General features: G+C 40.5%; 1 protein-coding gene across 3 annotated transcripts in view; it reads left to right on the top strand.

The window, feature by feature from the left end:
• Nucleotides 1-20,509, top strand: part of abca2 (ATP-binding cassette, sub-family A (ABC1), member 2) — a 75,030-nt gene that overhangs the window by 50,634 nt on the left and 3,887 nt on the right. For 2 of the 3 annotated variants that reach the window (XM_047819072.1, XM_027162975.2), the window contains 28 exons: nt 676-834; nt 947-1,127; nt 1,974-2,186; nt 3,390-3,586; nt 4,270-4,449; nt 4,708-4,880; nt 5,002-5,122; nt 5,766-6,047; nt 6,853-7,071; nt 7,285-7,387; nt 7,992-8,317; nt 10,857-11,070; nt 11,274-11,379; nt 11,473-11,584; nt 13,197-13,257; nt 13,364-13,538; nt 13,632-13,747; nt 13,859-14,006; nt 14,526-14,649; nt 14,746-14,878; nt 14,961-15,081; nt 15,183-15,361; nt 15,755-15,896; nt 16,569-16,703; nt 16,793-16,896; nt 17,239-17,331; nt 18,468-18,570; nt 20,344-20,481. In XM_047819072.1, coding sequence (XP_047675028.1) covers nt 676-834; nt 947-1,127; nt 1,974-2,186; nt 3,390-3,586; nt 4,270-4,449; nt 4,708-4,880; nt 5,002-5,122; nt 5,766-6,047; nt 6,853-7,071; nt 7,285-7,387; nt 7,992-8,317; nt 10,857-11,070; nt 11,274-11,379; nt 11,473-11,584; nt 13,197-13,257; nt 13,364-13,538; nt 13,632-13,747; nt 13,859-14,006; nt 14,526-14,649; nt 14,746-14,878; nt 14,961-15,081; nt 15,183-15,361; nt 15,755-15,896; nt 16,569-16,703; nt 16,793-16,896; nt 17,239-17,331; nt 18,468-18,570; nt 20,344-20,481 — 4,358 coding nt within the window. The remainder of the gene's footprint in view (nt 1-675; nt 835-946; nt 1,128-1,973; nt 2,187-3,389; nt 3,587-4,269; nt 4,450-4,707; nt 4,881-5,001; nt 5,123-5,765; nt 6,048-6,852; nt 7,072-7,284; nt 7,388-7,991; nt 8,318-10,856; nt 11,071-11,273; nt 11,380-11,472; nt 11,585-13,196; nt 13,258-13,363; nt 13,539-13,631; nt 13,748-13,858; nt 14,007-14,525; nt 14,650-14,745; nt 14,879-14,960; nt 15,082-15,182; nt 15,362-15,754; nt 15,897-16,568; nt 16,704-16,792; nt 16,897-17,238; nt 17,332-18,467; nt 18,571-20,343; nt 20,482-20,509) is intronic. The other variant, XM_047819073.1, reaches the window with a different exon arrangement.

Raw genomic sequence — 20,509 nt, 5'->3', positions numbered from 1 at the left:
ACTTCTCGGGTCACGGGGAGCCTGTGCCTATCTCAGGCGTCTTTGGGCATCAAGGCAGGATACACCCTGGACAGAGTGCCAACCCATCACAGGGCACACACACACACTCTCATTCACTCACACACTCACACACTACGGACAATTTTTCCAGAGATGCCAATCAACCTACCATGCATGTCTTTGGGCCGGTGGAGGAAACCGGAGTACCCAGAGGAAACCCCTGAGGCACGGGGAGAACATGCAAACTCCACACACACAAGGCGGAGGCGGGAATCGAACCCCCAACCCTGGAGGTGTGAGGCGAACGTGCTAACCACTAAGCCACCGTGCCCCCCTGAAGTCAAATTGTTAAAAAACAAATGAGCCATCCTTAGGATTAATTAGTGCCCTGATGAAGGCACTGCTGGTATTTGTTTCTAGAATCTCCTAGGTGCTAAACAGTCACTTGTCCCAGTGCTTTAGGCATGACTGTAATGACTGACGCCTGTATTGCACAGATGAAAGTATTTTATCTCAGTCTTGTTTTTACTGTTACTACTCCTTGAAATTGTTGACCTCCCACTTGCTGGTTTCACCCCTTTCCCCTAAACATCCTTGCCATTCACTGGTCTCTGTTCTTTCTGAGATGTATTCTAGGTCTGTCTTATTTGCTATAATACTCTTCTCATCCTGCAGGAATGTATGGTCTTCCTCGCCCATGGTACTTCCCCCTGCAGAAGTCCTATTGGTTAGGCAGTGGGCGGATTGAGACTTGGGATTGGCCATGGGGCAGCAACGCCAGGCTCAGCGTGATGGAGGAGGATCAAGCTTGTGCCATGGAGCATAGACGCTCAGGTACTGCTGTAGTTGCTCATTTCAGATTACATTGTTGCACCTGATAGACAACCTTTAAACATTCAAGATTTTGTTCTCGAGTCTGAGTTTTATATCTGTCTGATGCCCACAGAGGAAACCCGTGGCATAGAAGAGGAACCCAGTCACTTACCTCTGGTGGTGTGCATAGACAAACTCACTAAAGTTTACAAGACGGGCAGCAAGCTGGCTCTCAACAAGTTGAGTTTAAATCTGCATGAAAACCAGGTGGTCTCCTTCCTGGGACACAACGGAGCCGGCAAGACCACAACAATGTGAGAAAGCGAAATGTGTGTGTGGGTCTGTGTTAAACTGTGTGTGCATCATGGCCATCTGCATCACTATCCTGTGAGCTTCTGGTCTTTTAGACTGAAAATGAGAGAGACTTTTATTTCTTTTTAGAGTTAGGTGCTCATTACAGATCAGACTTTTGTCTGATAAGCACAAGATTACTAAATTGATCTGCTGGCAGCATTTTAGGTTATGACACAATGTCAAGTTGTTGAGAACATGGTGAAAGCAAATTGTATGGGTTTTGTTTGAAAAAAGACTTTAAAAAATGGATTCTACCTCAATAGCTATTGATTGTGCTTTAATAGCTCTCTTAGGAAGTCTAAAGAAGGAGCATTTAATAGATAAATGGAAACTATAATAGATTATCTGGATCTAGATAATTTGAGGGGATCAAAGTTAATCAGCAAGCTAGTAATTGCACGTAGTCATCAAAATATACTCATTATATAGAATATAGAAAGTAAATATTTCACCTTTTAAGCATTCTGGACTTCCTAGGAAGAAAGAAATCCTTGATAATCAATCGGTTCTTGCAAAAAAGCACAATCAAATCAAATGGGATTGCTTTATACAGGAATGATGAACAATTTGATGAAAGATTTGGTAGATATTTTCCTACTACTGTATATGGCAATGTAGTAGCTAAAGTTTACAGAATTTGCCAGAAGATGATTCAGACATTAATGTCTATTAATGAAAGCAGAGACTAGAATGACAAATAGGGTTTCATTTATCTCTTTTTGGAGTAACTCTCAGGCTTCCGGAAGCTCAAACCAGGAACCTTTGAGGATCCACTAAACTGTCACTGCTGCATGTTTGATCACCAGGTCAATCCTTACCGGGCTGTTCCCTCCCACCTCGGGCTCAGCAACGATATACGGCCACGACATTCGCACAGAGATGGAGCGTATCCGGCAGAACCTGGGCATGTGCCCGCAGCACAACGTCCTCTTTGATAAGCTGACTGTTGAGGAGCACCTGTGGTTCTACTCACGCCTGAAGGGCATGGCTGAAGAGGACATACGAAAAGAGATGGATAAGTGAGCACCCCTTGGTCATTTTCCTAACTATTACAATTTTCTAATAATATTAACAATGTTACTAACTAGCTAGCATATCAGTGGCTACAATGCTATCTTGTAATAATTAACATTCATTCATTCATTCATTTTCTACCGCTTATCCGAACCTCTCGGGTCACGGGGAGCCTGTGCCTATCTCAGGTGTCATCGGGCATCAAGGCAGGATACACCCTGGGCACACACACTCTCATTCACTCACACACTCACACACTACGGACAATTTTCCAGAGATGCCAATCAACCTACCATGCATGTCTTTGGACCAGGGGAGGAAACCGGAGTACCCGGAGGAAACCCCCGAGGCACGGGGAGAACGTGCAAACTCCACACACACAAGGTGGAGGAATCGAACCCTGGAGGTGTGAGGCAAACGTGCTAACCACTAAGCCACCGTGCCCCCCCTAATAATTAACATATATGAACAAATTCCAAATTCATCTGTAATAATACCTGAATTCCTGATTCCAATTTTTAAGGGAATATTTTAAGTAGACTTTTAAGGAAATTGTCTGGTTATAGATTGTATAGTATGTAAAATATTAGTTCAAGTCATATGTTTTTACACATGGAAATTTGGTAAGATGTGATATACATATATTTACAGTCTTTGTTCCAAAATTCTGTGTATATAATGAACATTTTATGCTTGCTGGTTGGCAAACAACTCTGGGGTAGGGGATTTGATTCTTGACATTTGCATGTTCTCCTCTGGTTCCTTCTGTTTTCTCCTCCATTTCAAAGACATGTTCTAGGCTGACTGGCATCTCTAAAGTCTTCATAAAGTCTGACTGTGGACACCCTGTCCAGGTTGTCCCCTGCCTTGTGCTTTAGGCTCTATGCATCTCAAAGCCCTTTATTATGGATGCATGGAACATCTGTAACTAGGGAAATAATTTGAAAGAGGGATGTATCAAATAGACAGAAACTACTGAATGGTACCTAGAAACAGATATATTTAATAAAGAAATAAACCAATGACAGGAAAAAGGCAAAGTCTTGAAAAAAAACCCAAAAAAAAAAACAAGAGCACCTGCTGCTGTTGCCATGGGAACCTTAGTGCAAAGTAGGGAGGATGAGATCATGACAGTTTCTTTGTCTCGCCGCTTAATATCGGTGTTGCATCACTGATGTTTATGATTATTTCCTGTCTTCCACATACAGGATGATTGAGGATCTGGAGTTGTCTAATAAACGCCACTGCCTGGTGCAGACGCTTTCAGGAGGCATGAAGAGGAAGCTGTCGGTAGCTATAGCATTTGTGGGCGGTTCTCGGGCTGTGATTCTGGATGAGCCTACAGCTGGGGTCGACCCCTACGCCCGCCGTGCCATATGGGATCTCATCCTTAAATATAAACAAGGTTAGAATGAGTACTGCTGTAATTCCACATAGTATTAAGCACTGGTTTTCACACTGACCTTCACTTTTTAGCTCAGTTATTCAAATTTATGAAGATGTACACATGCTTTTGTAGAGATCTTCCTGATGCCAGGTGCAGAATTAGTGCACAGGTGGAAGCTGCAATTAAGACATGGAGGAAATGTGACAGGTGTATATTATAGCTATTTTAATGAGCAGTTCTCAGGCATTGTGTATAACCACATAAGCACCGTCAGCTTGACTGGATATAAAACAGGCAAAGACAGCTTTATTGATATGAGAAATGCAAAGGAAGTGAACACAGAAAGATGGACTGAACTATTTCTCACTTCCATATTTATTAAACAGACATATCAGACATGAACCCGATATCGATCTGGATTGATCCGATACTCATATAAAAATGTGTTGTTTTTAAACTTTAGTAAAATCTTAAACCCGCAGAATGTCATAGGTAGTGAAAAAAACAATGGGGTTGTGTTATGATAGGAAGTGTGTGTGGGTGCTGGGGTGGTGTGTGTGGGTGTTTTTGTGTATGTGTAAGGGTTTGGTTTGTACAGTATATGGCTTTATCTAATTGTGTGTGTAAGGGTTTATCTAACCCACAGAGTCTGTGTGTGTGTGTGTGTGTGTGCATGTGTGTGTTTGTGTGTATGTGAGCAGGCCGGACCATCCTCCTCTCCACACACCACATGGACGAGGCTGACCTTCTAGGTGATCGCATCGCCATCATCTCCCACGGGAAGCTCAAGTGCTGCGGCTCACCTCTCTTCCTTAAGAGCACCTACGGAGACGGATATAAGCTCACACTTGTGAAGAAGCAAAGTGACTCCAATCCTACAGGTGAGAGTTGTGTGTGAGTCTTTGTGTGTGAACTGTACACTACATTGACAGTTTATAAGATGCTCTTACTAAATAGGTATATATTGTATAAGTATACTTATATACTGGGCTTATATACAGAGTACTGTATGTGTGTGTGGTGGGAGTGTATTAGACATGTATTAGTCTTGTGTTAAGGAACGCACAAGACTAATCACAATCAACTAGCAGGTAAATGTATATTCTTTGCTATTTCTTAATTTCACCTTGTTTTCACAGATCAGTCGGGTTTGCCCCCATCATCCCTGTCCCTGTGTTCAGAACCCAGAGTCACTCAGTTTATTCGACAGTTTGTAGCCTCGTGCCTGCTGGTGTCTGACTCCAACACCGAGCTGTCCTACATCCTGCCATCTGAGGCTGTCAGGAAGGGCAGCTTCGAGAGGCTGTTTCAGGTAAACACACCCAGATCACTAATCATTTCCAAAAGACCTTATAAAGAATATAGTTTTAATGTTCGGTATATGATCTGTACTCAGCCACCACTGAATTAACAGTGAATTATCCTTCTTCCAGGCTCTGGAACAGAGTTTGGACAGTCTGGCTCTCACTAGCTTTGGTGTGATGGACACCACGCTGGAGGAGGTCTTTTTAAAAGTCTCAGAGGATGATCTGTCACTTGAGAACAGTGACGCAGGTACTAAGATCTCATTTGCCACTTTAATAGGAACACCCATACATGTGCACATTCATGCTAGGTATCTGATCTACCAATAGCAGCGCAGTACATAAAGTCACACATATCAAGAATATGAGATTCAGGTTTATTTTTTATCAAATGTCAAAATGGAGAGAAATGTGATTTCAGTGACTGATCTTGATATGACTGTTGGAACCAAATAGGTGAAATTGAGAATTTCAGAAAATGTTGATCACCAGGGTGCAACATTCCTAAGTGTTTACAGAGAATGCTGCAAAAAATGAAGGTCAGAGGAGAATGGCCAAACTGGTTTGAGCTGTCAGGAAGAGCTTTATTAGAGTAATTGTAATAAGCACTCTTTATAACTGTGGTGAGCAGAAAAGCATCTCTGAATACACAGCACATCTAACCTTGAGGTGGTTGACCACATTAGGTTTCACTCCTTTCAGCCATGAACTGGAATCTGAAGCTATTTAAGAAGCTGAAGACTGGAAAAAGAGCAGGCAACAATTTATATGGAAGGAAACCAAATCACCACCATTGTGTCTCTTAAGTCTATAAGCTGTAAGATCCTAAAAGTTGTCCTGCCTTCATACACATACTCTTCTTGTCTCTTTCTTTTTCTTTCTTTTTCTTACAGACATTAAGAGCTCCCCAGGCGGGGCATCAGTGGGAAAGCCTTCTTCCCTTTTGGCAGCGCAGCAGTGTGATGGAGCTCCGCTTGGTGCCGTGACCCGGCCTGAAGTGGAGATGAGCAACATGGTGATGAGCTCAAGGCTGAGCTCCAGTCAGGCCTCGTTGCATTCAAACTCCTCTGTGGGCTCAGTGAGAGGTGACGAGGGAGGACCTTACTCTGACTTCTACGGTGAATACTACCCACTGTTTAATAGTCCCCAGGAACCGGACTCAGCCAGTCTTAGAGGTAGGAACATTATAATAATAATATTATACTAATAGTTTATGCAGGTTAACAGTGGGCCAAGATTGGCTAAAGATTTAACTAATAGGACTGAGTCAACAGGGCTATACACAATATGAGGATTTTGGAAATTGTCAAGACCTACTGTTTGTCTGCTGTGGCTGCAGTAATTCACTACGGACAGAGTGGATTAACATAGAAATAATGACTGGATTTCCTTTAATCTATCCACTAATCACTTAATCTGTGAACTAGCTATCCAGTTTTCTAGCAAGCTGTGTACCTCTTCATCCTGGAGAATACAGAGTCTTTACCAGTAACACTGGAGACAGTGAGAATACATGTTGGATGGTACACCAGTCTATTGTAGCACATCATGCACACACTCGTTCACACAAGAGGCAATGAAACTTAGCTTATTCATCTATCTATATGTTTTTTTTAGGGAGGAGGGAAGAGACCGTAGAACGAATAGATGAAACCCAAACGATTGTTTTTCATTGATCAGGGTTCAATTTAAGTCATGTACCAGAAGTTATTTGTAAAAGGTTTCAGTTCCTGACATGGTTTCCTCACAGGCTGCTTTAATGCTAGGCATGCCTGGGCTTGTCGGCTGCAGTCTGTTAAAGTTAATCATGTCGGATATAATTCTCAATTATCATGTTCACACCATATCCATATCACGCCATATCCACACCAGACATACATATTACACATACATACAGTATGCATATACATTATCTCCTTATATCAATATGCATTATTTATGCATTGATGTGGACCTTCATTTTTATAATCTTTTACCCAGATGAGGAGGAGCCAAACTCCCCTGAGACCCATGTGCTGGAGGGCCAAGGCAGCTTTAAGCTGGAGGGCTGGTGGCTGCGACTTCGCCAATTCCACGGCCTCATAGTCAAGAGGTTTCATTGTGCCAAGAGGAACACCAAGGTCCTGTTCTCCCAGATTCTACTGCCAGCCTTCTTCGTTTGTGTGGCAATGACCGTCGCTCTCTCTGTGCCTGCGATAGGTAAGACCGAGCAGGATGGAGGAACTACAATACACTTAATATACTCAATGTAGTCATTATGTTCAACAGAGCACTCCACACATCTGTTAATCTTAAATATTGATTTGTTGAAGTAACAGAACAGGTAACGGGTACTTTCTTATGCTTCTGCTTTTGCTTCCTGCTGAACCCTGCATTTGAAACCCTATTATGTAGTGTGTTTTTGATCTGCAGGTGATCTGCCTCCGCTCATTCTGTCACCGTCTCAGTATCATAACTACACCCAGCCTAGAGGAAACTTCATCCCCTTCGCCAACGAGGACCGGCTCCAGTACAGGTGTGACTCAGAACCATAAAAAAAAGCTTTTTTGAACAATTTATCAAATTATCCATTATACTGTTTGCACATCCTAAGCATTATAAGTGATATTGTAACATTATTACGATACAATTTATTGTGCATGTTTGCACCTAAAATGGCTATTAAATGATGAAACGATTATAAAGATGATTGATGCTACAGTACATTGGCATTCCTACTCTCGTTTTCAAGACTGTGACAGGTTGTTAAAGTTGTCTGGCAGACACTGCTGCCAATCATTACATGAGCAATGCCACAGAACATGCTGACCGGTGTTATAATTTAGCTTTTAACAATAAGGTTTTCTATTCATAGAAAATTCTGTTTTTTCTTCAAAGTCAATGATGATATTAAACCCATTGCTGCTTTAAAATCTGACTGGTAAAAAGGATTAAATATATTGAAATATTAGTGATCTTCTTTCAGGTGATAATCTTTTGGTTCATCTTTGCTTGCTTATTAATGACAGGTACTGTAGTATCCTACAGATTTCATTTAAACTGACAGAACAGCTGGTTTTAAATCCCCCAGGCCTGCAGATGTTCTTTTTATAAACATTTTTTCTTCTCTGTTGTTATAGGAGCAAGCTGTCCCCGGACGCCGGCCCTCAAAAGATTATCAACACCCTGCGTTTGCCATCAGGAGTGGGTGCAACCTGTGTGCTCAAAACCCCCTATAATAGTACACTGGACCAGCTGGCGCAGAGCCTCAACCCCTACGCTAATAACGCCAAAACACTGGCAGCGCGTTACTTTGACCCCATGTGCCTGGACTCGTTCACCCAGGGCGTGCCTTTATCTAACTTCGTCCCACCTCCACCTTCACCTGCACCCTCTGATTACCCAGAGCCACGATTTGATGATGCTCTGTGGAACTACACAGCAGCTCCACCCACCACAGCCCACGGTGAGGCTCCTCCAGTGCACACCAGCCAGTGATTAGAGTTATTTCCTAAACTTAAGTTAATCTTTGATGTTTACATGAATAATACAGATTTTGTTTGCTTTAACGGCATGTGCTCAAACAAGTCTGAATTTAAAGGTTATTCTTGGCCATCAGTGTTGGCCTGTATTTCCTGCTAAATATGATGCAAACCAAAGAAAAGAGCATAGAATTTGGTTTAAATGTTATATCACCATCAATGATGTAAATAATTTAGCTTATCGTTTAATAAACCTTATTTATTAACTTAAATGTAGACATCTTCATGAGAGAGTACGTTTATGCCTGTCTACTACTTATTAAGAGATTGGTTGTGAGTTATTATTATGCAGTGTTTTATTTTGTTCAGTCTTTGGTTATAACCAATTTTTCATGACCACATGTATTACAGTAATTGGGTTTAATCCAAGCTTCAGTAATTTAACAACTATTACAGCTATTAAAAAAACAAACAAAAAGGTATATGGCTCCAATACATATATTTAAATATTTATTTTTAAAGAATGAGCCTAACATTGAAGAGTTTGATGTTTATGATATAAATCTTTACTGAGGAGTTTATGAACAATTTATGAAGGTTTGAAAATGTTTTGGATTGCTGTGGATTATGCCACTTGGAAACCAACGGCAGTGGATTTGGACTGCTGTTGTCATTTCAGTTTTGCGCTCGGGTTTCCACGTGGCAGCTTGGGCAGGAAGAGGTTCATGTTAAAACTGTACTGAATTCAGAATTCAGGATGATTCATTCTCATACTCAAAAATCATACTCAATTTTTGAGTATGATTCATTCTCATACTCAAAAATTGAGTATGAGAATGAATCATACTCAAAAATTGAGTATGATTCATTCTCATACTCAATTTTTGAGTCTGGATCCCCTTCAAGCTTTCTTCCTCATGTTGTTTCAGGGAGTTTTCCTCAACGGCGTCACCTCTGGCGTGCTTATTTCTGAATTTATATATTGCTGTAAACCCACTTTGCGATAACGTTGTAACGCATTGTGCAACAATAAACAAGACTACATGATGTACAGATACTGAAAAAAGAGTGAGACGAGTACACTACAAAAAATACATAGAACAGAACAACAGATACACGGGACATCAAATACACAACATGGAATGTAAACTGTGAATGATTGTGAAGTGAAGAAGCAGTAAGTGTAGCAGTAATAAGTGTCTGATACAGCTTTTAAAAGTACAGTGGTGTTAAGTCACACTGGGTTAGTTGATTAGTTAGCCCAGGTGAGCAGGGTGTTGTGTAAACCCCCTGCCTAAGGTAAAAAACTGTTGTGAAGTCTGCTAGTGGTGACATGGATGCTCCTGTACCTCTACCAGATGGCAGAAGGGTAAAGAGTCCACCAGAGTGGTGAGAGAGGCCGTCTGCAATATTACTGGCTTTGTGGATTTAGTGGTTGTTGTATGATGGGTTCATAGTTGGTAAAGACACTATGATGATCTTTTCAGCTGTTCTCACAATCCAATGTAGTGGAGTTCCTGTAGCACACTGTGAGACAGCCAGTCAGGATGCTTACTATCGTTCCTCTGTAGAAGGTGGCGAGGATGGAAAAGGGGTTGGTTAGATCTTGGAGGTGCTGCTATGTCTTTTTGGCTGAGAAGGTGGTGTTCAGGGACCAGGAGAGCTCCTTTGTCTCATAAGCACCATGAAATGTAGAGCTTTTAGACTCTCTGCACAGTTGAGAGTGTTGTAAAGTTTAGTCTTTGGATATTACGGGAGAGATTTTTGTTATAGATTAAAGGCAGGGTCTCCGATTTTTGAAAGCCAATGTCGACATTTGAAATCACCAAAACAAACACACCCCTAACCCAAATAGCTCAGGAGTTATTGACTTGGGAATCTCCGATTTGTAAAAATGCGCCAACTTCTTGCTAATTCAGTTCTCTCCAGCGCTGGAAAGCTGATCCTATATTAACACGTCCTACTTCTTGCCTTATCGTAAGCCTTTCTTCGCTTCCTTTCTTTGTTTTTATCCTCCATGTCAATGTTAAAACCGCTTTCTGCTAATGTCACACATGCGCACTGAACACTCTCTCCGCCTCATATTGACAAGCCCCGCCCCTTTCTGCTCATTGGCTACACGTTAGTTTTGATTTTAGTTTTTTGAAGCATTTCTCAAATATCAGAGACCCTGCCTTTAAAGGCAAACTTTAACCAAAATTACAACTACTTTGTTCTTAGGTTTGGTTCTGTCGTGTCATTCAGGGTCAGAAATCATCTAAGCAGTGTGTCAAATGTGTGAGAATTTTTTTTAGCAACATATCATGATGTGAGATGAAGAGATGATGTTATATAAACACATTAACATAAAGTGTCACTTACACGTTAGCTACATTAGTCGTGTTTCTCCAGCGATAAACTCACAATGCACAACTTTTCTTTGTGTATGCGTGGTAGTTTTTTGTATCAGCTCAATCTCCATCAAAATCCCAATTGCTTGTGTAGCTAAAGCGACTGCATGTGTGGTGTGTGTTGACTCTTCAGAGAAGGTGACGTCTCCTCCTCCACTGCCGTTGTCTATACGAGAACCAGTGCGCTGCATCTGCTCCATGCAGGGAACAGGCTTCTCGTGCCCCAGCGGTGTCGGTGGACGACCGCCCCTCACTAAAGTAGTCACAGGAGATATTCTGGTGGATGTCACAGGACGCAACGTGTCTGAATACCTTCTCTATACCTCGGATCGCATGAGACTGCACAGGTGAAGAAATCACAATCGAGCTGACTTGTGCTGTGTCGATTAATATATTTAATTTAACATTTTCATTTGTGTCACAATTCACCAGCTTACATTTTTACAAAATATCAGACACCATTCACTTTTTTCTAGCTGTTATGTACTGAAATGTGTTTTTTTTGTCATTTGTTTTATAAAACCAGTCTCTACTTACATTGCTTTCTCAGGTATGGAGGCATCACTGTTGGAAACATCCAGAAATCTGTCCCAGCATCTTTTGGGAGAAAGATGTCGCTCATGGCGCGCAAGATAGCAGTGCGACGATCGGCCCAGGTGACCCAGCGTGTATTTCTTATAAGGCTTCTTAAAGGTCATGTTATTAAAGGTCTGATCAGCAGGGTTTCTGCTGTCTTCCCATCTCTGCAGGTGCTGTATAACAATAAAGGCTACCACAGCATGCCCACATACCTGAACGTGCTGAACAATGCCATCCTGCGTGCTAACCTGCCCCTTAGCAAGGGCAACCCTGCAGCTTATGGTAAGAGTGGCAGTTTGGCCTTAAATAGCTTCACCTGCCTGATAGAAAACCTTTAGCAACTAATTTAATAGAGATTGTACAGTCGCATGTGATACTATAATATTTTAAACTTAATGACTTGAACTGTATCTTAATGGATATGAGTTGGAAATGGAGAAAAATATTAAAATATGCCCAAAAATATATGAAAATACTGCATCAAAAAATGGATAAAAAAAACAAACAAACCCAAAACTACTGTTTAGACATGCACAAAGATCTAAAATTACTCTCTAGTTTATGATTATTTAATACATTCATTCATTCATTCATTCATTTTCTACCGCTTATCCGAACTTCTCGGGTCACGGGGAGCCTGTGCCTATCTCAGGCGTCATCGGGCATCGAGGCAGGATACACCCTGGACGGAGTGCCAACCCATCGCAGGGCACACACACTCTCTCATTCACTTACACACACACACACTATGGACAATTTTCCAGAGATGCCAATCAACCTACCATGCATGTCTTTGGACCGGGGGAGGAAACCGGAGTACCCGGAGGAAACCCCCGAGGCACGGGGAGAACATGCAAACTCCACACACACAAGGCGGAGATGGGAATCGAACCCCCAACCCTGGAGGTGTGAGGCAACCCCCCCCCCACACACACACACACACATGCCCAAAAAAATTGCCCCCCCAAACCCACGGTTATTTAATTATTTCGGTCTATTTGTGCAGTCACTTGCTTGGGAAAGATGCTATGAATTCGATTACACAATTGTTCTGCTATGTCTGGTGGAGGTTTCATCTTTAATTTTGTCTAAAAAGCCACAACAACTATTAACAGCTCTGTGCTTCAGTGAAATGAAGGCGTTCACTCTTCTATTTCTGTTGGACTGAGCAGCCAAAGCTTTTGTTCATTGCTATTTTTCTTCCAGGACTGAGCAGCAATGGAGCTGACTTTACTTTTCTTTTCTACTTAGTGGACTTGTAAGAAATTGTCAAAGATGCTCTGGTCCCAAAAAACATGGGTGTTGATCATGTTCACCCTCCAGTTCCATCAAGGCCTGGTGTAACAAACAGTTCTCCATCTTCTCCTAAAATACTGAAGACCCATACATACCAGGCAATGTGTTTGTAACAATGACAACAATTATAATATGCAAAATAATCAAAATACCATGACCTAAGTTACGCATCAGTGCACACTCATTTGATGATGCAGATTTAATAGTAACAAAAGTAGGCTTGTTAGCCAGAAACAATGGATGGATTAGAGCATTGTATTCAGCGTTAAAACAAGAAAATGATAACATGTGAGACAGCCGGTCAGGATGCTTGCTATCATCTCTCTGGAGAAGGTGGTGAGGATGGAAAGGGAAAGGTTAGATCTGCTAGGACTTGTTGGCGCAGAATGTGGTTTTCAGGGACCACGAGAGGTCCTCGGTCACATGAGAACCAAGAAATATAGAGCTTGAAACAGTGGGGACCTTTTATCAGCTGTACAAGGAGGAAGAACATTCAGTATAGTACTGTATAAGCTGGAATTTCACTTGGTAGACACAAAGGGTAGTGTTGTGTCGGTGTTTATTATTTATCATGTTGTTTGTGTATCTATGTATTCAGGTATTACAGTAACTAATCACCCCATGAACAGGACCAGTGCTAGCCTTTCTCTAGATTACCTGTAAGTGTTTTTTTTTCTTCACCTCTTTCACAGGACATATGCCTCTTATAAGCTTCTTATTATCTCCGAGCTCCTTCAACTCACTTCCTAACGCTTTCTAATCCAGACTCCAGGGCACCGATGTGGTCATTGCTATCTTCATCATCGTAGCCATGTCCTTTGTCCCAGCCAGTTTTGTGGTCTTTCTGGTGGCGGAGAAGTCTACCAAGGCTAAGCACCTGCAGTTCGTGAGCGGCTGTGACCCTGTCATCTACTGGCTGGCCAACTATATTTGGGACATGGTGAGCTGGAAGCGTCACGTGATCTCCTTTCTCAAACCGAGTGTACTGCTGAAGTGTGAACGTCTTTTCTGCTTTTTCTGTCTCCTCTGTTAGCTGAATTACCTGGTTCCAGCTACATGCTGCGTTCTCATTCTGTTCGTCTTTGACCTGCCTGCGTACACGTCCCCTAAAAACTTCCCAGCAGTGGTGGCGCTCTTCTTGCTTTATGGGTATGTAATAACATTGAATAGGAGTTAAAATGGCAGACAACGTAAATAAATACCTAGACTCCTGTTTGTGTAGTTACAAACTGAATTTATTGTTTTTTTTTTTTTGTCCAGCTGGTCCATAACCCCCATCATGTATCCAGCTTCTTTCTGGTTCGAGGTTCCTAGCACAGCCTACGTTTTCCTTATCGTTATTAACCTGTTCATAGGAATCACTGCCACCGTGGCCACTTTCCTCCTTCAGCTGTTTGAACATGACAAGGTACACACCAAGAGCATGATGCGTGTCTATTAAAGTCTTGATGTCTTAATGACTTAATGTCAAAGTTTACAAGATTACGAGAAAAGGCTGTCAAGGACCACTGTAACTCAGAAATGAATGAATCAATTTTCTCCAGTTTTTCTCTATAAACGTTTATTGCTTAGCTTTAAGAAAGTTGAAAACTACAGTCTGAAAAGCTAAAAAAAAAAAATCATGTATTAAAGGTCATTACTATCAACAATTATGAAATATATGATATACATATCAGTACTGTTGAATTCTCAAATCTGGTGATTTATCAGATAGTAAATTGCCTGGGAAATGCTTTGTACATAGATTCAAACATTGCTAGAATTTTTATAGTAACATACACCGGCAGACGGTCCATACGAAGATGTGAAAAGGTTTTATAACATTTACTTTATTAACATCAATCGATAATGTTTTGAACTGATTTCTTGTTCAGCTTAAAGGGACGAATTTAATAGTAATATTAATAATAATTACATTCACTTCTAGGATCTGAAGTTGGTAAACAGATATCTGAAGTCATGCTTTCTCATCTTCCCTAACTATAACCTGGGTCATGGGCTGATGGAGATGGCCTACAATGAATACATTAATGAGTACTATGCCAAGATAGGTATGTTCCACTAGAGTATATGTCTCTCTCTGACTCAGAATTGGCATGTCCCGATGTTCTTTACTGTCCTCTAATGAACAAAGCCATGTCCTGCAGGTCAGTTTGATAAGGTGAAGTCTCCATTTGAGTGGGACATTGTGACACGTGGACTGGTGGCCATGACCATCGAGGGCTTTGTTGGCTTTCTTATCACCATCTTGTGCCAGTATAATTTTCTCCGTAAACCTCAGTGAGTGTGCGCATTCAATGTTCAAACTAAACCAAAGCCGATTGTTATGTACACTGTATTGAGTTTGTGATGCTTTGCGCAGAAGATTGCCCGTAAACAGTCAGCCTATCGAAGACGACGATGTCGATGTTGCGCACGAGAGACGACGAGTTCTCCGAGGAGACGCTATAAATGATATGCTGAAGATCGAGAATCTCACTAAGGTGAAACTGTAGCCTCTTATACTGTAGCTCTTGCACCTGTATGTCGCTTCAGCGCTTAATATTTCATATCTAATAATCAACGAATAATTTTCCATTTGCAGGTGTATAAGTCTCGTAAGATGGGACGCATCTTGGCAGTGGATCGCTTGTGTCTGGGTGTTCGTCCTGGAGAGTGTTTTGGGCTGCTGGGAGTCAATGGAGCAGGAAAGACGACCACTTTCAAAATGTTGACTGGAGATGAAAGCACAACAGGAGGAGAGGCTTTTATCGAAGGACACAGGTTAGTAGACATGACCTGTTGCACGGGTGTCCAGTCTTATCCACAAAGGGAGTTGAACCTGTTTTCCCCTGTTTAATCAGTTGGTTTTAGCTTGTATAATCTTCGTCATACAGACTAACACACTAGGCACGATCGAGGTTGTTAAAAAGTCTACAAATTTCCTGTCACTTTCCATTACAGAGAAGAAAGTAAACACAGGAAAGACGTATGGAAATTTCAAGCACAGCAGTTATGCAGTATATCGTCTCAGCATATGCAGAACACAGACACACTTATATTAGATAACAGATTAAAGTTCATTACAATAAAGATTTCTCTTTGAGATACACAAGAGCGTGTAGTACGTGATTAAATAACGGGAAGTAATCTGGTTAAACCACTTCCTTTCCACAGCATACTGAAGGATCTTTTGCGTGTGCAGCAGAGTATCGGTTACTGTCCTCAGTTTGATGCGCTGTTCGAGGATCTAACTGCACGAGAGCATCTGGAGCTGTACACACGCCTCCGAGGTATACCGTGGAAGGACGAGGAGCGGGTAAGGGGGCGTTTTTCACTCAGTATCTGATTGTCATAGGTTTATTCTATTAAAGAAAATGGTTTGTGTTCATTTTGTGTAAAAATTGTCTTAATCCTTAATGCTTATTTTTTAATAATAAATAATAATTAAAAAAAATTAAATAATAAATAATTTAGAAACTTGAATCTTTTTTTTTTATTAATTTAATTTAATTAAAAGAAATAATTTAATAATACAAAATAGCGGGCAAGGGAGTATTTTTCACTCAGTTTCTGATAAATTTGTAAAAATGTAACCATTCATAATGCTGAATTTGTAAATAATAAATAATAATATATAAATAAATAATAAATAATAAAAAAAGTTACATAATATCTTTTAAAGAAATAATTAAAAAAACAAAAAATATATAATTGAAAATAAAAAATTCTAATTCTTAAAATAAACCACACACACACACACACACACACACACACACACACACACACACACACACACACACACACACACACACACACACAAATCTAATTTGTGGATTTGTTTGAGCAACTTGGAAAAAGAAGCAGTTTTTTATGCATTACATTTAACAACTGTTTCAGTTGAAAGTGCAATTTAAGTGGTAATTAAACCTTACTCGTTTCATTCCGTCATGTACCATCTCCTCTCTAACCCCTCTATCTCACCCCTCAGGTGGTGCAGTGGGCCCTGGAGAAGCTCCAGCTCTCCAAGTACGCAGACAAGCCGGCTGGCACGTACAGTGGAGGAAACAAACGCAAACTGTCTACAGCTATCGCTCTCATCGGATACCCCTCCCTGATTTTCCTGGTTTGAGCTCCTAGGCTGTGTTCTCTAATCCTTACCCTGTAAAGTTAGCAAGCTTTGTCCTTCATCTTTTTCTCTGCTGTGTCCTGCAGGACGAACCCACAACCGGCATGGACCCGAAAGCTCGCCGCTTCCTCTGGAACCTTATCCTTGACATCATCAAGACGGGACGATCGGTGGTGCTGACATCACACAGGTGATGAAGATGCCTATCTATCTTATCTTATCTTATCTTATCTTATCTTATCTTATCTTATCTTATCTTATCTTATCTATCTATCTATCTATCTATCTATCTATCTATCTATCTATCTATCTATCTATCTATCTATCTATCTATCTATCTATCTATCTATCTATCTATCTATCTATCTATCTATCTATCTATCTATCTGGGACCTTGGTGGCTTAGTGGTTAACATATTTTCCTTGCATCCCTGCGACTGGGGTTCAAATCCCACCTTTGTCCTGAGTGGGCGGAGTTTGCATGTTGTTGCTAGGTAAGTTCTAAGACCATGCACTGCTGTGTTCTTTTCAGTATGGAGGAGTGCGAGGCATTGTGCACTCGCCTGGGAATCATGGTTAATGGAAGGTTCAAGTGTCTGGGCAGCATTCAGCATCTCAAGAACAGGTGAGGACTTAAACAAAAGAAAAGTTTGTACACCCTTGTGTGGGAAAATTTCTTTCAAACTTTTTAGACACAACTCCATCTTCATGTAATCATGTTTCCTATTTTACCATAAACGTACCGAACTCACTACACCGCTAGAACCCTGATCGTCTCACTAATACAAATACGTCACCGTCTGCAATCACATTGCATTTCTGCTCCACCTGTACATTCAGTTACAATTGTATATAACTGGAAATTCATCGCTTAACCTAGTTTACATCCCTTTATGTGTATTATCTGTATATACACTGTATATATATTATCTTGGTTACTCTTGTACACACAATACACGTAATGCACTATATATAATTATATTTATTTAGATATACTGGACAACTGGCACGTATTCCTATTTTGCACATACTATACTTGTGCACATTCGAACTGCCATAACTTTATTTATTGTTATACATTTTCTGACATATTTATTGGAACATTTCATGTTCCTTTGCATATTTTTTTCTACTATTTGAACTTCTTGTAGATGTAGAGGCATTTCGTTGCCATGCACCTTTATGCAGTAACAATAAAGGTCGGTCTATCTATCTCCATCCATCCATCCATCCATACCTGGTTTATATCAGATGTATTCAAGTAACATTTAAATGTAAAATAGAAAGGGTCTAGCTACTGTACTGTACAAACGGTCTGCGCACTTATCTAACTTAACAGAATGGCATCAGAAGTGACCAGTTACCATTAGTGATTACCTCATGGCTAAAAAGAATATTTTAAGTGGTTATGTGTCATGGTGGTGCTTTAAACTGCTACTTGTAACTAGCATCATGACCTGTGCACAGATGAGTCACCTGTTTTAAATGTGAAACATTCAAACATTTGAGGTTTAATAAATGTCTACATACTGTATATGTTTATAGTTTAACAACATTTTATCGTTTATAATATACATAATATACATAATGTACAGTACATAATAATGAAGGAAGGTTTGTAAAGCTTAACTTGTATTAAAAAAAATATTTTAAATGATTTGGATTTAAAGGTTTATTGAACACTGTAAATAATATCAGTTCATCCTCACTGGTTTCTACGTCCGGGCTGATTGTCAGAGGCATTTGATCTCACATCCACAGGTTTGGTGACGGTTACATGATCACAGTGCGCACCAAGACGACTGCTAGTGTTAAAGAAGTGATCCGCTTCTTTAACAGGAACTTCCCCGAGGCCATCTTAAAGGCAAGGGTTTCTTTTTTTTTTATTGATATAATGACCACTAGTTTATCATTACTATATTGTTACTATTAATACAAATGTTTCTTTATTTATATCATGTTGGTGTAAAGCTATAAACTGCCTTCAAAATGAAAGTGGGAGGAAAAAATCGTTTTTATTACGTTTCCTTATTACAGCAATAATCCTAAAGTGAGATAGATTCACTGTCAGGATTTGCAGCTCTTTCAGAGTTTTATGAAGCCTTTTGACTGTTTATAGAGCCTTTGAGTTCTTAGCATTAAAGTCATGCTATAGTGTTGCTGTGCTGCTTCGTCTACACAACCCCATAAAACAGAATTAACAAATTTGTAAGGTTTTGATTTCTTAAACTTATACATTCTTTATATAACTGCTTATCAACATTTGGGGCTCTGAGCAACATCCTCTTTGTAGCAGAAGTGATTCTACTCCTACAACATTTACATTTGGCAGATGCCGTTATCCAGAGCGACTTACATTTTCACCGTTATCCTATTGAGCAGCTGAGGGTTAGGGGCTTTAAGCAAGGGCCCAGAAGTGGCAGCTTGGTGGTGCTGGGATTTTAGCTCACAACCTTCTAATCAGCAACTTAACCACTGAGCTTCCACATGCCCCAATCTACTACTAGTACTGCTAATAATAATACACAATGAAGATAAAAAAATCAGAAGCTATTTGTTTATTTATTTATTAATTTTTAAATCTGACATTTCTACTCTTCATTCTATGTATGTATGTACCTACCTACCTGTCTATCTGTCTGTCTGTCTGTCTGTCTGTCTGTCTGTCTGAGTTTCTTTGTCCTGTGCTCTTATGGAGCCCTCTGGTGGTATATCTGCTTATTACACTACTGGCCAGAAATAGCTTAGATGGGTGTGTATTACTACAACAACAACAACAACAACAACAACAACAACAACAACAACAACAACAACAATAATAATAATAATAATAATAATAATAATAATAATAATATGCATTTGTCTAATTAGTTTATTTAAATGCTGTATTCTTAACCTCCTGGTGGTCCAGCGGTAGGATACTGCACGCTTGTTGCCATGGCTTGGGTTTGAGTCCTGGGCAGGGAGCTAACCGAGCCACTGAAGAGCTAACTCTCAGGGACGTCCTAAACCTGGATAAAATGGGAGGGTGTCTGTAATAAAACCTGCATCAAATCAAATTTGTCAATCACATGAACCACTGTGACCCTGAACAGAGAGCAGCTGAAAGCCCACCATTTACATATTGTATTCTTGTGCTTCCCTGCTGTCTCAGAGTGCCTCTGTTGCACTAGGTTGCACACGTTGCACTTCATGTGGTGAGGACATAAGTCCCTAACTCTGTGTTGTTTTATCTAGCTTTATGTTATTTTTATGTAGCACCATGGTCCTGGAGAAATGTTTCATTTCACTATGTACTGCATCAGCTATATACGGATGAGATGACAAATAAAATCTTCTTCACTTGCACCATTTTCAGCTAGAAATGGTCTTGTGTGTCAGTCAGGTGTGTGGGTTAATCTGTGGAAACTATGGAAGACTTGACCACTATTTTGGCATATGGGCTTAATTTATTTTTATTCAAATTAACAGTGATTTTCTCACAACAGTCTAGTTCTACTGTGGGCTTTTGTGCAGCCAGGATGTCATTAATAAACATCCTTGGCAGGGAATAAAGCAATTACATGGCTAGGGAGTGTGTATCTGCTTAGTTTGCAGTAACTGGTTTGTAACAGGTTTGTTCTCTCTTGCCTCAAAGGAGAGACATCACACTAAGATCCAGTACCAGCTGAAGTCAGAGAATATCTCTCTGGCTCAGGTGTTCAGTAAGATGGAGCAGGTGGTGGAGGTGCTGTGCATCGAGGATTACTCCGTCAGCCAGACCACCCTGGATAACGTAAGCAGCTCGGCTTTTCTTCTCCAAC

This window comes from Tachysurus fulvidraco, chromosome 9 (assembly GCF_022655615.1).
Source record: "Tachysurus fulvidraco isolate hzauxx_2018 chromosome 9, HZAU_PFXX_2.0, whole genome shotgun sequence".
Classification (NCBI taxonomy): Eukaryota; Metazoa; Chordata; class Actinopteri; order Siluriformes; family Bagridae; genus Tachysurus; species Tachysurus fulvidraco.
Note: the sequence above shows the minus strand (reverse complement) of the source record. Positions and strands in the feature narration are given on the sequence as shown.